Source organism: Peromyscus maniculatus, chromosome 15 (genome assembly GCF_049852395.1).
Source record: "Peromyscus maniculatus bairdii isolate BWxNUB_F1_BW_parent chromosome 15, HU_Pman_BW_mat_3.1, whole genome shotgun sequence".
NCBI lineage: Eukaryota > Metazoa > Chordata > Mammalia > Rodentia > Cricetidae > Peromyscus > Peromyscus maniculatus.
Genome location: NC_134866.1, coordinates 73,798,435 through 73,813,593, shown reverse-complemented (window position 1 = coordinate 73,813,593; position 15,159 = coordinate 73,798,435). Strand labels below are relative to the sequence as shown.

Here is a 15,159-nt window from a genome sequence, read left to right as displayed (position 1 = left end):
TTACAGCCAGCACTTTGCCCGCTGAACCACCTCCCCAGCCCAGAAGAAATTCTGCATGTGTACTTGTTACAAGTTCTTTGACAGAATTTTTAGAAAACCTTTTCTCCTAGGCTGTGGCTCTTTCCTTCATTTTCATAACTCTGGCTTTTGGTGAGCCAGTGATACATTCCAGTAAGAATTTGTATTACACAATACATGCATACATATGTCGCACATGCTAAGTGGTCAAACTTGATCACATCTCAAGCTACATTGCATGTCTGTCCTTTCCTATATGATCTGTCCTTTGCAAGACTAAACTACCATTTCATAACCATTTCTCGGTAACTGAAAAAGTTACCTGAAACTTTAAATTGATTGCATATATATATATATATATATATATATATATATATATATATTCTTGAGCAGTACTCAGTTTTTCAACCATAATAAAACATATAGTGAGAACCCACCACCCAGAGAAAAGACTAGAATGTTAGTCCTGTTGCAACATAGACAGAGTGATTAGAGATGCACATAGGCAAGAGTGTGTGTAGGGGCTGAGATGACTCACTCAGCAAAGTGCTCACTGCTCATGTATGGGGACCTGTGTTCAGATCCCCAGGACCCACATGCAAAGCTGGGCATGGTGACACACACTTGCAGTCCTAGCACGAGAGAGGTAGACCCAATTCCTGGGCTTACTAGCCAGTTAGTCTAACTGAACTGGGGAGCTCTAAGTTCAGGGAAATTCCTAATGGGTAGCAATGTCTACCGCCATGCCTGACAACCCTGAGCTGGTGTCCTAGGACACATTTGGAGAGAGAACTAACTCCAATGGTTGTCCTCTGACTTTCACAAGAGAGTCATAGCACGTGAGAGTACACACACACACACACACACACACACACTCTTACATATACGTATGGGCATGCGGCTCTCTGAGTTCAGGGGGAGAGGAACAGAAGGGTTTTTTAAAACTTAACAAATATGTAGGACATTAAGAATCCGAGTCACTACTATATGCAAAACTCGATGCACCATAAATGGAGATGGCAAGATGCTCTCTGGCCACAGACAGAGGTTCAAACCCTCTAACAGCAGGGGCATCGCTAGCTGGTCATGGGTTGTGTTTCTACTGCTGATTTTGTAACTGCCTCAGAAAAACAAAGCTATGTCCTAGTGCTTTCATTTTTTGTTTTTTGTGGTTTTTTTTGTCCCACCCCTTTTGAGAAAACATCTATTCTGTTACTTCCCTGCAATGTCAAAAATATGAATTGGCTACATCAGTCAAGCTTGGGAGGAGACGGCGAGATAAGAGTCTCTCAGTATGTGCTTGCTTTGGGGTGCATTTCCAAGTTCACCAGGGGAAACTGAGGTGTGGAGCATGGGGCTGAGATATGCCACACAGTGCTGCCAGGAGCACGGTGGGAGGGGGGAGGGGGCAGCCTCAGAATGTGCCAGAAGAGCAGTGTGAGCTGTGCCGTGCATCTCTCCCGGGTGAGTGGATATGACTCACCGAGAAAGTCGTGGTTTTCAATCTTGGCCCAGAAAATAAAATGTGTGTGTGTGGGGGGGGGGGGCGTGTATTATGAAGCAGTAAATTCATATCAGTGTGGCACCTTCTAGAAATCAAGCGGTCTTGTCTTCATCAATGCCTGGAGCATGCTTATTTCCCCAGCGGGTAGAATCTATGGGCCTCTTCTTGGAGTCCTGTTTCCACTCCCCTCAAACCGGGCTTTCCAATAAATGTGGAGCTGGATCCCCACAGCCATGGCCTAAGCTTTTCTTAGCGAGGCAGATTCCTTCAAAAAAAAAAAAAGTGTTCTTCTGTGTTTATATGGGTATCAAGTTTTCCACAGCCATTTAATATGGGTTTTGTGTGTTTTGAGACAGTGTTGCTGTAGCCTAGGCTGGTCTGAGCGTCACTGTGTAGCCTAGGTTAGCTCCAGCCTCACAGGGGCCAGGATGGTAAGCATGAACCACCATGCCTGGCTTATGTGTGGGTTTTGTGTCAGAGAAGCACATGGCCTTGGGGGTAGCCGGCTGCCACAGAGCAGTGGAGATGAAGTGAAGCAGGGTCTCCCTTCCTGTCTGTCCCTCCTGCTGCCACCACATTGTGCCTTCTAGCTTGTCCAGCCAGTCTGGGGTCATCTCGGCCTCGACTTACACCCTGTTATTTGTGTGGCTATGGATGTGTCTCTTAGTCATCATCCAATATGAAGTCTATAAAAGGAGAATGGCGGCCACATTCAAAGAATCACAGCCCTTTGGGTTTAGTGGCTGGCCGAGGAGAGGAAGCTCCCATCAAACCCCAGCTCCCCCAGCATCGTTTTCCTAGGAACATTTGTAATAAGTTCCAGGTCAATGATTCGCCCCACCCCAATGCTTGATTGGCTCTGCCTCAAATCAAATTGACTAACAGTTCAGTATCCTGTGGGTGCGTCTTACATGATCTGAGTATGTTGATATGCCTCAGATTACTCTAGTTATGCTACCTAGAGGTATCTTACAACCCAACATACTGCACTGAAAGTTGGGTGTTTCACTATAGACGTTTAGAGTCTATTTGAAGACACACCGACAAACCTTTGTTAAGAAAGACACAAATCGGGCTGAGGAGACAATTCAGTGGTTAATGTGTTTGCCTTGCAAGTATGAAGAAAAGCTGAGTAGGCTTGCCTTTGATTCCAGTCAGAAACAGAAACTGGGGGTCCCCATGGCAGGGTGGCCAGTGACACCAGCTGTATTGGTGAACTTTGGTTTGTTTGAGAGACCCTGCCTCAGTGAAAAAAGTAAAGAGTGGCCAAAGAAGATTCCCAACATCACCCCTGGGCATACAAGAGGATGCCAATGCATGCATGCATGTGCACACACATACACACACAATGGAAAAAGGAAATAAAGAACACAAGCCATACGAACACTAACAGCACCTCCTTCAGGTCAAGAAGAAGGTAGTTTTGTTCGCATCTTTTCCTCAGGAAGCATAGCTTCATTATCAGAAGGAGACTGTTGGTAGTCTTACAAGGATAGTCCTGAGTTTTTTCTCAGGATTGTGACCAGGACTCACAGTAAAAGCAAAATGGCCTGGGCTGGCAAGAAAGATTGCTGAAGGAGGGTGGGAAGATGTGGGGTCCCACGACGCTGCTTAGGGCAGTCCCTAATCCCAATCTGTGAACTGTAGTTGCATGTGTTTTTCCCAGAGTCCCTTGCTACCCAGGGACTCCTGCAGCATGTGACCATGCATGGCCCTTATGGTTTCTCCCAGCAGCCTGTTCACCTCGTTCTCTCTTCCAGCCCTGCCTCAGCCCTTATTTCATCATTCTACCTTAGGGTGAACAACCAATGAAACTTCATGGTTATAAAAAGATTTTGACAAAGTTCTATGGGCACTGGAGGGCTTGTTTGCCTGGCAGACAAGGACTTCCACTTCCATTGAAAAGCAGTGTGGGTAACCCAGCGTGCACCACGTCAAGAATACTTAAATACCTCTAGGCCCCTGACTTCAGAGCACAGTTACCCGGGTGTCTTACATGTTAATAGTTATGTAAAGTGTGGACCTTACCAATAGCTCTTCAGCCCACAGATCATGAATAGCGTGATCAGTGTCTGTCCATGTCACTCTTTCAAGATCTCTGTCACTGGTTCCTGCCCATCTGTCATTCAGATGAAGCATGGACAGCAGACGGTACAGTTGTATTGCCTCCTGGGATTCGATGCTAAACCCACACAACCTACCACAAAAATAGATCACTGATGGAGGAACGGACCAACAAACACAACTCAATCCGTGAGAAGTAACGGTGCTGAGACATGTCAATCAAATAGAAACAGGGTTAGAGGAGGAGACATTGCTGCCCGGGGAGAATGCCGCTACCGCCGCCGCCGCCGCTGCTGCTGCTGCTGCTGCTGCTGCTGCTGCTGCTGCTGCTGTCGCTGCTGTCCTCTTTGAGGGACACTGGACACATAGCCAGTGTGGATACAGTTTATTGATGTGGTAAGGGGGATGAGGGGCCACAAAGTCAGTGAAGCTAGCCAAACCTGCCACAGTCATTAAAGGTTTTCCAGGGATTGATGCATGACATTGGCAATACCGAAGACAATTTGTCAAGGCTTAGAAAAGATGCCACCTCCCTGTGGCCAACACTGTTGAGCTGTTGCTGAGACACTTGGAGAGGAAGACAACACATTGCACCCAGTGTCCCTAATGTCCTCAACAACAGCATGCTGAACGAACAGACTTTTTCCATTTGTCTGTGTTATGACCAACAGGCCAAACCTCACAGAGGTTTTAAAGAAATCTTCAGAGGTTACAGTGGTTTATGTACACTGTACTTTGGCTATTTTTATGATCTGGTTCTACCATGCAGAAGGGGTTGCCTGTAGTTCTGTTCTTACCTGGACAGAACCCAACATGGCAGAGGTCAGTCTAGAATGGAGGATGTGTCCTGGTTGTCATTTTCTTCTCTCTCAACTCTCTCCCCTGCAGGGTCCAAGGAGCAGAGGCTGGACTCTGGCTGTCCTCTCTTCCATAGCAACTCTTGGCACCTTGCATCATATGTCGCTAAATAAATATACTTCAGATGAATGCTGAATGTTATGTTTAGAGTAAGCGGGAGGGTCAGTTTGCCTTTCCTGCCTACAAAACAAATTCAATCATATGCCTTTAATGATGAGTTCTAAGAAATACATTTTGTAGAATTCTTTTATGAGATTTGCCCTGGTGAATGGCCACTAAATATCCACAAATGACCATGAGTCTATAAATATTTAAAGCTGATTGGGGCTGTATGTCTTACTTTTTAAAATTTGCAATAACAGCCTTATGCCCAAAAGTAAGTAAGTAAAGAAATAAATATATTGGTACAGCTGGGTCTGATGGCATAGGCCCATAATCTCAGCTATTCCATAGGCTGAGGTAGGAGGCTTGCAAGTTCATGACAGAAACCTTCAGAGGTCACGGTGCTTATCTAGACTGTTCTTTGGCCATTTTTATGATCTGGTTCTACCATGCAGAAGAAGCTGCCTGGCCATAGTTATGGCTCTTACAGGGACAGAACCCAACATGGCAGAAGTCAGCCCAGAATGAAAGATGTTCTCTTACAGCTCCAGACTGTAAGTTCAAGGGAAGCCTGGGTAGTCAGCCAACAGGACCCTGGGACTGGGACACACACATGCTAGGCAATCACTACCCCTGAGCTCCAGTCCCAGGGTCTTGAGTACTGTAAACACACACACACACACACACACACACACACACACACACACACACACACACGGGGAGGGAGAGAGAGGAGGTCCAGTTTTTTGCAGAATCCAGGGAAGAGTCGCAAAACCGTGGCTCAGAAGAGGTGGCAGTGGGACCACTTCTAAGCACTTTGACAGTGATGATTTCAAGTCCTTCCTCCAATATCTCTACTCTTAGTGGCCACAGTTTTCACTCATCACCCTCTGTGTTTCACTTCTTGGAATCCACATTTCTGGAAACGGACTATCCTTAGAGCAGCTGTGATCTGGGAGCTGGAGACAGAAGGTCCAATCCTGGTGACTCGGATCCACCACCTTCTAGGAGAAGGAATGATTTTTCTAGAGTAGGCCAACACATCACAAGGTGGTTGCTGTAGTTTTTTGTACTCTGAAAAAAAAAATCTATGGACTTTCACTTTGCTTTGGGGTTGATTTTTCTAAATCAATGTTTTATAAATGGAAAGAAGTTTAAATATCACCAAAGAAATTTTCTAGCAAGTGCCTTTCTAATATAAATAATCCATTTCAAATGTAAAATTTTTTATTATTATATGTATAAGCTAATACATCTTGGAAAATATGCCATTGAGAATATGGCTAAAGTTTCCAAAAGAAAGGAGACCATCACACCAATAGGACCCCTCAGACGCTCTCCAGTCAGGACTCCCAGGGACCAGCAAGTGAGAGTTACACGAACCCTTCCTGTGTTTTTATGAGAAAGTAAGGACAGGCCGCATATGCTGTTTAAGACTGACAAATTTGGACAATTGTCTGGGCAATTTGGGGGCTGTGGACATAGGGATTGTTTCTGGTTGGTGGGTGCCTGGTCCTGAGCTGATTAGGGCAGGAGGACAGAGTCCTGAATGCTGAGCCCCTGGGCAGTCAGGAACTCATAACTCTGAGAAATATTGTCTCCCCGGTGTCAAAGCCCCAGGTGTCAAAACATCAGAAGGGCGTGTGTATTAGAGTTCTCTATAGGAACAGAACTGGAAGAATGAACATGCACGCACACATCCAATAGGAGAATAGACCTGTATTCTTACTGTACTAGTCAATACTGAGCCATAACCATCAGAAGGAAAAGGGTGTGGTTTGTTGAGATTCTTGTTTATAGACCCATCACATAGCCAGACAGACGTGAGGCAAAAGATTCTGTTGGCTTCTCACTCTTGGCTTCTACACATTGTTTCTCATCCTAATATCACAGTTGGACCAAGGAGGAGGTTAATCATGTTTTGCATGAGAAAGCTTCAACCTGATCTTCCTCATTGTCCTTGCCATAGCAACAGTTTGGTCTGAAGACTTTCTTTCCAATATCATAACCCACCAGGCAGTGCCCTTCGCCTCTCTCGGGAGAGCTCCCTCCTGCCTCTTTCTAGTGGGGTCTCAGTGTCTGCAAAGGTTAGAATCATCCCAGACTGGAGTGATAGACCTTGGCCAGAATGAGCTCTGAGAAAAATAGAGCCACCCCATGTTTTCTGGCAGATGGTATTAAATCATGTGCTAGAAAAAAAAAGATGTTAAAATCATACTGAAAAAAATATTATTCTGCTCCTGGAAGCATGATATTTGAGAAAACAGAAAATTATTCAGAGTGTAAGATGATTGACATAGATGATATATTTGGATATTACTAATGTTCAGGGATTATTGGGGGAGCTTTAGGTATGAAGTGGTGTTATGGTTTTGTCGTTATAGGAATGAATCTTTCTGTTTAACAGATATGTGTGGACATGATGTATATCGACTGGATTTGCCACACACACACACACACACACACACACAGGATTTGGGATAGAGTAGTGGTTCTCAACTTGTGGGTCGAGATCCTCACAGGGATAGCATGTCAGATACTTACATTATGATTCGTAACAGCAAAATTATAATTATGAAGTAGCAATGAAAGTAATCTTGTGGTTGGGGGTCACCACAGCATGAGGGACTGTGTTAAAGAATCGAGGCATTAGGAAGGCTGAGAACCACTGGGTTAGAGGGAGGGATAGAGCAAACCCATATTGGCTTTTGCTGAAACTGATTGATGGGTGGATGAGACTCATATTATTGTGTCTACTTCCTTATGGGCTTCTAATGTTCAAGTAATAAGGTATTTTTAAAAAATAATAGTAGCTGTTGGGCACTTTGGCTTGTTTCTGTTCTGATTATAAATGAAACACTTTGGGTATCTTACCATGACCTATGGTATTGCCTTAAAAGCCCTCCATGCTGAGAGACTACTGTTCTATTCCCAATTATTTAAACCAGAAATGGATGCTGGAGAATATTAAATGCCTTAGCAATGCCTTCAATGACTATGTTTTTGTATTGTACCCTATTGCTGAAGGATGCCTCACTCCTACATGATGAGAGTGAAGCCCTTGGCAATGGCGCATGCCTGTGATCCCAGTTACTCAGCCGGCTCAGGAGCGATGAATTTAAGGCTACCTGGGGCTTCGCAGCAAGACCCTTTCTCAAAAATAAAATAGAAATAGCCTTCTTGTAGTTCTTATAAACCCTATAAGTAGTCACTGTCTCAACCATCAAGCTTTTACTGGGCAGCTCATAAGTGCCAGCCTTCTCCTGGGCACGGGAACATGGCAACGAACAGGACTGGCCACCCTCGCTCCCCTGAGGCTTCATTCTCAGTGCTCAAGATAGACCCTAAACAGGTTCATGTGCCGGTAAAGCTTCCCTGGCTTCCAACTGCCAGAGACTCTGGATTCCTGAGCTCAAGAATGCTGAGGGGCCGGGCGGTGGTGGCGCATGCCTTTAATCCCAGCACTCGGGAGGCAGAGGCAGGCGGATCTCTGTGAGTTCGAGGCCAGCCTGGGCTACCAAGTGAGCTCCAGGAAAGGCGCAAAGCTACACAGAGAAACCCTGTCTCAAAAAACCAAAAAAAAAAAAAAAAAAAAAAAAGAATGCTGAGGGGAATCTGCGCAAGGTGCCTGCCGCCTTTTCCATGGGTGGGGCTGTGCTTTGCAATGAGGCGAAGAGAGGCAAGTCATCCCCGGTTTCATTGCGTCAGCCTCACAGTTCAGGATCAGTCTTTGCCCGTGTTGGCAAGAGTTGGTTGTTTACATTAATCTCGCAGGTTGTTGTCAGTACTTTGAAGTCCCTGTGTCTTTACAGATATTTTAGTGCTGAGCTCGGGGAGCCTCCAGGGACTTGGAAGCAAATACCGTTTGCACTGAACCAGATGTGTACATTTGCAAATCATCGGGTAACCTGCATAACCCACGTTACTTACCCTGTCAGTGGTTCTGCTGTTTCCCTCATTTTAAAAATAGCCGAGCTGTAAGGAAACTTACAACGGCAGCCAGCAACATCCATCCATTCCTTACTAGACTGACTGAGCACCTACCTGTGTCCAATCCTCTGTCCTCCCAGCTAGCTCCCAGCCAGGCCAAGAAGATGGAATAGCTTGTTTGGAGATGCCAGGGATTATCAGAGGAACCAGATTTGAACCCAGACAGATTTCCTCTCGAGTCCTGTGTTTTAGTCAGTGTACCCATGGCCTATTTTCAGTGCAGAACTAAGGGTGGGAATTTGTGTTCAAGAGGCTCTTCTTTCTGTTTCAGGTTTTGCTCATCTTTGCAAAGGAGGATAGCCAGAGTGACGGCTTCTGGTGGGCCTGTGACAGGGCTGGCTACAGATGCAACATTGCTCGCACTCCAGAGTCAGCCCTTGAATGCTTTCTGGACAAGCATCATGAGATTATTGTGATCGATCACAGGCAATCTCGGAACTTCGATGCAGAAGCGGTGTGCAGGTGCCTTTCTCTGTCTAAGTTGCTTAGTAACCACCGCCCCCCCATCTTCTCTAAAAGAACTTCCTCTACAAGCAGCTTTGGGTCCCTGCACTGACCTGGGGGTCATAGACCTGGACTGCCACGATGAAGGCTATGGCTCCTTCCTATAGATGCATCCTACCTTCCCATTTCTGCACATTCGAATTGCATTGAATTTAGAAGCTGGACTCATCCTGAAGCTTGAGCACGGTCCCCTAGCCCCTCCCGAGTATTGCTCATAAAAGAGTCATTAAAATTCACACAGTTTTTACTACACGTAGTTTAGATTTAAAGTAAGTATTTTAAACTTCATTATTCTGCCCCAAAATGAACATCAGAAATGTGTGAAACAGAGATTTTTTCCATGCGTGACACAGATGGGTAGATCCTGTAGCAGGCTTCCCAGACATGGAGAGAAGAAGGCAGCCACTTTAGCAGCAGAGTCTTCCTGGGGTCCACGCCCCCACTTGTTTGTACAGATGCTCACACTCTGGGGAGCAAGTACCTGTCTGTTCATAAATAAACATTGTACAATGTTAAGAGTTTGCTCAGGATGGACTTCCATCAGCAGAAGTGGAATGCTTGGAAGTTGGCCTGAAAGACTCACTAATTAATCAAGAACAGGACAGAGGCCAGTTACAAAGAGGGCTGGACTTTTATTGACTATTAGTAAATGAAAGGTCGAAAAATTGATTCCTAAAACTTTTGGTATACTGGCAAAAATATTAATGGATTAAGAGTTGGGTTTGTTTTTTTTTAATCACAGGCATTACCTTGCTATTTTTTTATGACTTGCATTTTCCCAAAGAGTTTTTGTTAATTAGCCAGTGTTTGTTTTAAAGGTTTCAAATCTTGCTTTTCTCCATAGAAATATCTTCCTATTTAGTAACACACACACACACACACACACACACACACACACACACACACACACACACTGCTGTTTTTACTATTAAGAAATAGATTTTTCTTTCTGACCGGGTATAATGAAGCACATCAGTTGTCCCAGCACTTAGGAGATTGAGGCAGGAGGATTGCTGAGTTCAAGGCCAGCTTGGGCTATACATCAAGACACTGTCTCAAAGAACAAAACCAAACCAAACATACCTTCTTTCTAAATGATTTTCAGGGTAGAATGGGGTCCTGACTCTCATAGGCTGGTCTCATACGGCTCTGTAATCAAACGCTGCTGCTCATATGCATGCGTCCCCTAGGGCCTAGGTTAGGTAATCTTTGTACTCTTCCTTAGCTGTAGAAACATGATGTTTGTGCCTTTGTTATAGCTGCTCAGAAAAGCAGTGGGGGGCGTGAGGTTCAGAAGGAAGTTGTGTGTCTCTGTGTGCTTGCTGACTGCTACTGATCCTGTTAAGAGAAGCCAGATTCTTAAATGATTGACAGCCAGCAGTGTTCTGTACAGAAGTGAGTGGGGACATGCGCCAGCAGAAGGACATCCCTTACTGTTGTCTGTGGGCCTGGGTCCCAGGCTTTTTAGCTGTACTTGAACCTTCCTTCATGTAGCATACTGACTCCAGACTATCATACCTCTCGATCTCCCTTAGTCCTCTTATCAGGAAGACGACCAAGTCCCTCTTAACACAAATACCTCTGGGGAGCAGGAAGTAACCCAAAAGATGGGCACCAGTCACAAAGGAAGCCAAGAGACTGTTCCCACTCAGCACATTCAGTACTTGAGTTAGCCTCCTGTGTAAGTCCAGGCTCTTTGAAGGTGACCTAGCAGTGTGTGTCCATGGCATGTCCCTGGGTGGGAGGAGGCTACATGAAAGGGAGATGTGTACAGCATCTCCCTGGATCTCAGAGAGTGCCTCTCAGACACTGTATTTTTCATATGATGGAAACGGGTACTTCTCTGAGTGTCTATACATTAGGCTCCTAATGTAAACTGAGTCTTCGGGAACCTGCTCTGTGGGAGGTTGGATGAGAACAAGAAGTGATGAGTGCCAGCCCTGGAGTGGACCTGTCTAGACTCCCTGCCCTTGGTGATGAATAGTCCCTCTTAGAAAGATCTCAAAATAAGCAGAAGTCAGACCACAGGTATAGGCTAAAACAGTCAATGCCGCTGTCCACGGATTCAAGAATGCGGCCCTTTATTAAAAGCTTGGCCAATTCATGAAGCCCTGACCAGACTAGTCTAGATTCTGAGCTTCACGCATCTTGTAAGGTTCACAGACCTCAAAATCCTATAATCTGCATGCATTTGTATACTGTGAAATTGCTAAGGAATAAATTAACTGTCTACAGGTGCTTCCGGTTTAGCAAATCTGACAGTTACCATTTAATCTTTCTCCAGCCCAGCTGATGGCCAAGTATAGAAACATAAAGGACAGACCTACTGGGGGAGGGGCACCCTGAATGACCTTTAGCACTTGTCTGTTCATCTGCCAGCAAGTCCTTTAACTTTTATTGTTAGGTTAGTCTTCTGTATGACCTCCTGTTTTGAAAGAAAAGGAATCCAGCCTCGTTTGCTGCCTAGGCACAAACCGATCGTTAAAAGACTGTAGTACTGCCATACTTTTAAAGAGAGAGTCAGATTTCAATCAGAAAACACGAAATTCAAGTGGAATTTGCCAATTTTGAAGTAGAAAAATGGCAAGTGTGAGCTGTTGGAAAATTGCTCAGGATTTGAAAACAGACAGACAGACAGACAGATAGATAGATGCTATTATCCCAGTTCACAAGGTCGTCTTTCTTTGCTGTCTCGTGTGTGTTCTGAGACTTTTTCTCTGAAGGACGATTTGATTCGGAACCACTATCAATGCAGAGAAGTCTCCGTAATAGTTTAATGTAACAGAGCCCGGATCGCTGCTTGACTTGAAGCTTCTTTTTGACAGATCAATCCGGGCCACTAACCCCTCCGAGCACACTGTGATCCTGGCCGTGGTTTCCCAAGCGTAAGTACACCCCCACCCTACCCCAGCAGCAACCCCATCCCCTACAGCATCCTTACTCCAGCGGCAGCTCCCAGACACAACAGTACCTCATACCTCCATCAGCACCCCACCCCAGCAACACCCCCCACCCCCAGCTGCACCCCCCACCCCCAGCAGCACCCCCCACCCCCAGCTGCACCCCCACCCCAGCAACACCTCCCACCCCCAGCTGCACCCCCACCCTCAGCAACACCCCCACCCCCAGCTGCACCCCCACCCCAGCAACACCCCCCACCCCAGCAACACCCTCCACCCCAGCTGCACCCCCCACCCCCAGCAACACTCCCCACCCCCAGCAACAGCCCCCACCCCCAGCAACACCCCCCACCCCCAGCAGCACCCCCCACCCCCAGCAACACCCCCCACCCCCAGCAGCACCCCCACCCCAGCAACACCTCCCACCCCCAGCAGCACCCCCACCCCAGCAACACCCCCCACCCCCAGCTACACTCCCACACCCAATATTACTATTCCATCTGAGACACTTATATGATGCAATCCAGTTTTTGAACCAGCTCTGTGATGGGCATATCTTAGACTGTACAATGCCACTTCTAGAACTTTCTCTGAGGGCTTTGTTTTCCAAGTTTCCAAAAATATTTAGGGTTTTTTCCCTCCCCCCCCCTTACATAATTGCTGCTAGCACGTTTTCACACACTTCAGGGGGAAAACAGGTTTCTCATCATCATGACATGCCAAAAATGAGTAGAAAAGCTGAGAACTCTGGAGAGAACACTGTTCTGGTTCATCTTTTTTTTCTTTGAGGAAAATTAGAGATGGGAAAGCGCTTGGGTTTTCACTTAAGACTGTGGCATGAGAGTACAGAGACACTGAGTCCATTGGAAGTAAAGGATTGGGGGGCTTCGTTAAGGACTGTTGTGTGGCTAACAGCAGCACATAAGCTTAGGTTGGTTTGGAACTGCAAAGAAGATTGGCCTGCCTGTGGGTACACTGACACCCTGGAATGAGAACCTGTTCTGCTGGGCTCAGTGTCTGGAATGTTCTGCACTTAAAATGGAAGGGCTGGCTGAAAGAAAGAAGTAGTTTGTATGTGCTACAATGCTTGAATCCTTGCCAGTGGCAAATTTTGTTGTAGTCAGTCAATGGCTGTCATTAGCTTCAGAGAGACTAAGATCTTAGTTGGGACCCAGGACCTGTTGGACTTGGCTGTAGCTAGAGTTTTCCTGCCTTACCCATAGTCAGGACAAATCTCTATCACCCACAAGTCCCACAGCCGCTCAGACCCAACCAAATAAACACAGAGACTTATATTGCTCACAAACTATATGGCAGTGTCAGGCTTCTTGCTAACTGTTCTTATATCTTAAATTAACCCAGTTCTATAAATCTATACCTTGCCATGTGGCTCATGGCTTACCAGCATCTTCACATGCTGCTTGTCATGGAGGCGGCTGGCAGTGTCTCCCTCACTCAGCCTTCCACTTCCCAGAATTCTCCTCTCCTTGTCCTGCCTATACTTCCTGCCTGTCCACTGGCCAATCAGTGTTTTATTTATACAGAACGATATCCACAAAACTTGGCTCCATTAGGGCATTTGGCACAACTTCTGCCACAAAGGAGCAGATAGGCCAACAGCTCTGACAAGGAGGTGTGGGGTTCTCCAGGGCAGGCTAGCCCAGGGGGAGTTGATATATGTGCCCTGTAGGTCACACTCACACAAGAGGAAGCCATGGCTGCAGGGCCTGCCCTGATCAGAGCCCTGTGTTGAAATGCTACACTTTGAGGCTCTTTGCTTGGTGGCTCCCACGGGCTGTGGTCCAAATAAGGTGAAGCTCTGTCCTCATAGGTGTCGGATCCCTATGGTCCTGGTGGGAGACTGATTCCAGAAAGAATGAGTGGGGAACTGAGGGATGCCAGTCTCCTCCTCCACTTATCTCCAGAGATCTGAATAGGGCCATACAGCCTTGGACATGATCTGGGAAACCACACAGCACAGCATCTCCCAAGGCCACTTATTACCTGGGTCCCCAAATGCCTTCTGTCCTTTTCATTCATCAAAAATGCTCATGAGTCCTTGACTAGGAGTGGTTTTCTATGGCTGCTATGATATTTCTGCGGTTTTGTAGTCGAATGCTTCTTATATAGAGCATGATGCTGAAAGAGTGCCTTTGCCATTTGGTTTAGGAAACAGGATATTATTACATTGGAATCTTTACCGCCTTCATAGAAGGCAGAAAGTCAGGAGTAAGGGAAACAGTTTCTCTGGCAGGATTCAGCTCTGGGTAGAGCCACAGACAAACTGAGCACTCTATTCTGTTTTCTGATGACTTTCCCACCCAATGCCTCTCCTGCTTGTCTTCCCTGATTTTTAAGGTATGTACCCTATGCAAATTTCTGACTGTCTCAGGGACCCTCTTTCAGTTTCTTGATGGTGACAGTTGAGTTTTGGGACATCCTCATGACATGCTGGTCCTCACCCTACCTTTTTATTCATGGCCCAGCTCCAGGCTCAGTATTGAAAACTGTCTCAGGAGAGAGGTGACCATGGCCAGTTTTTGTTTTCCTTCCTTCTGGATTTCTGTTCAAATTTACACTTCTTTCCCATTTGGTTGTACGGTCCTATAGACTGTAAGGTCAAGTGTCTGTGTCACCTTGAGATTTGGGCCCAGCTAAATCTTGGGGTAGGAGTTGTGCATCCAGTTGGGTTAGGGATGCCAGCCTTGTGATAAGCAACATGCTTGACATCTCCATTTATGGGACTGCTCTCCTATATCTGCTCTGACCCCAAAGGGCAACCCAGAGTCCCAGCGGCTCACCCCTGTGCCAGGACCACTTCCAGAACACTGCTATTGCTTCCCCTCCTGCCTGTGTTCTGCTGACAGATGTGGGTTCTGTGTCCCTGAAGGCAGGTGCTCCCTAGGCACACGCTGCTCGGGAAGCCTCTCCAGAGCGAATGCCAATGGTCTCATTGCTCTCTCTCCATGTTTCAGTGTGAGGAATCCTGGTTTTGTATCTGCTGAGTGACCACCTTTTCTGCTTTGCTGCAGATCTGATGACCATGAAGAGGCCTCAGTTCTTCCTCTTCTCCATGCAGGCTTCAACCGGGTATGTACGAGGGGACCGAAAACCTCTCTCGAGGGTGGGCAGCGCCTCCCTGGCTCTCCCTTGAGAGCAAAGCACACAGCCATGAGAGCTGTAACGGGAAACAGGCCCCAGAACTGTGAGCCAAGGAAT

The 15,159-nt window shown here is 46.5% G+C and overlaps 1 protein-coding gene across 8 annotated transcripts in view; it reads left to right on the top strand.

The window, feature by feature from the left end:
- Pde8b (phosphodiesterase 8B) overlaps positions 1 to 15,159 on the top strand; it is a 227,246-nt gene that overhangs the window by 135,649 nt on the left and 76,438 nt on the right. For all 8 annotated transcript variants that reach the window (XM_016000316.3, XM_016000315.3, XM_042261646.2 and 5 more), the window contains exons 3-5: positions 8,808 to 8,998; positions 11,866 to 11,925; positions 14,973 to 15,030. In XM_016000316.3, coding sequence (XP_015855802.1) covers positions 8,808 to 8,998; positions 11,866 to 11,925; positions 14,973 to 15,030 — 309 coding nt within the window. The remainder of the gene's footprint in view (positions 1 to 8,807; positions 8,999 to 11,865; positions 11,926 to 14,972; positions 15,031 to 15,159) is intronic.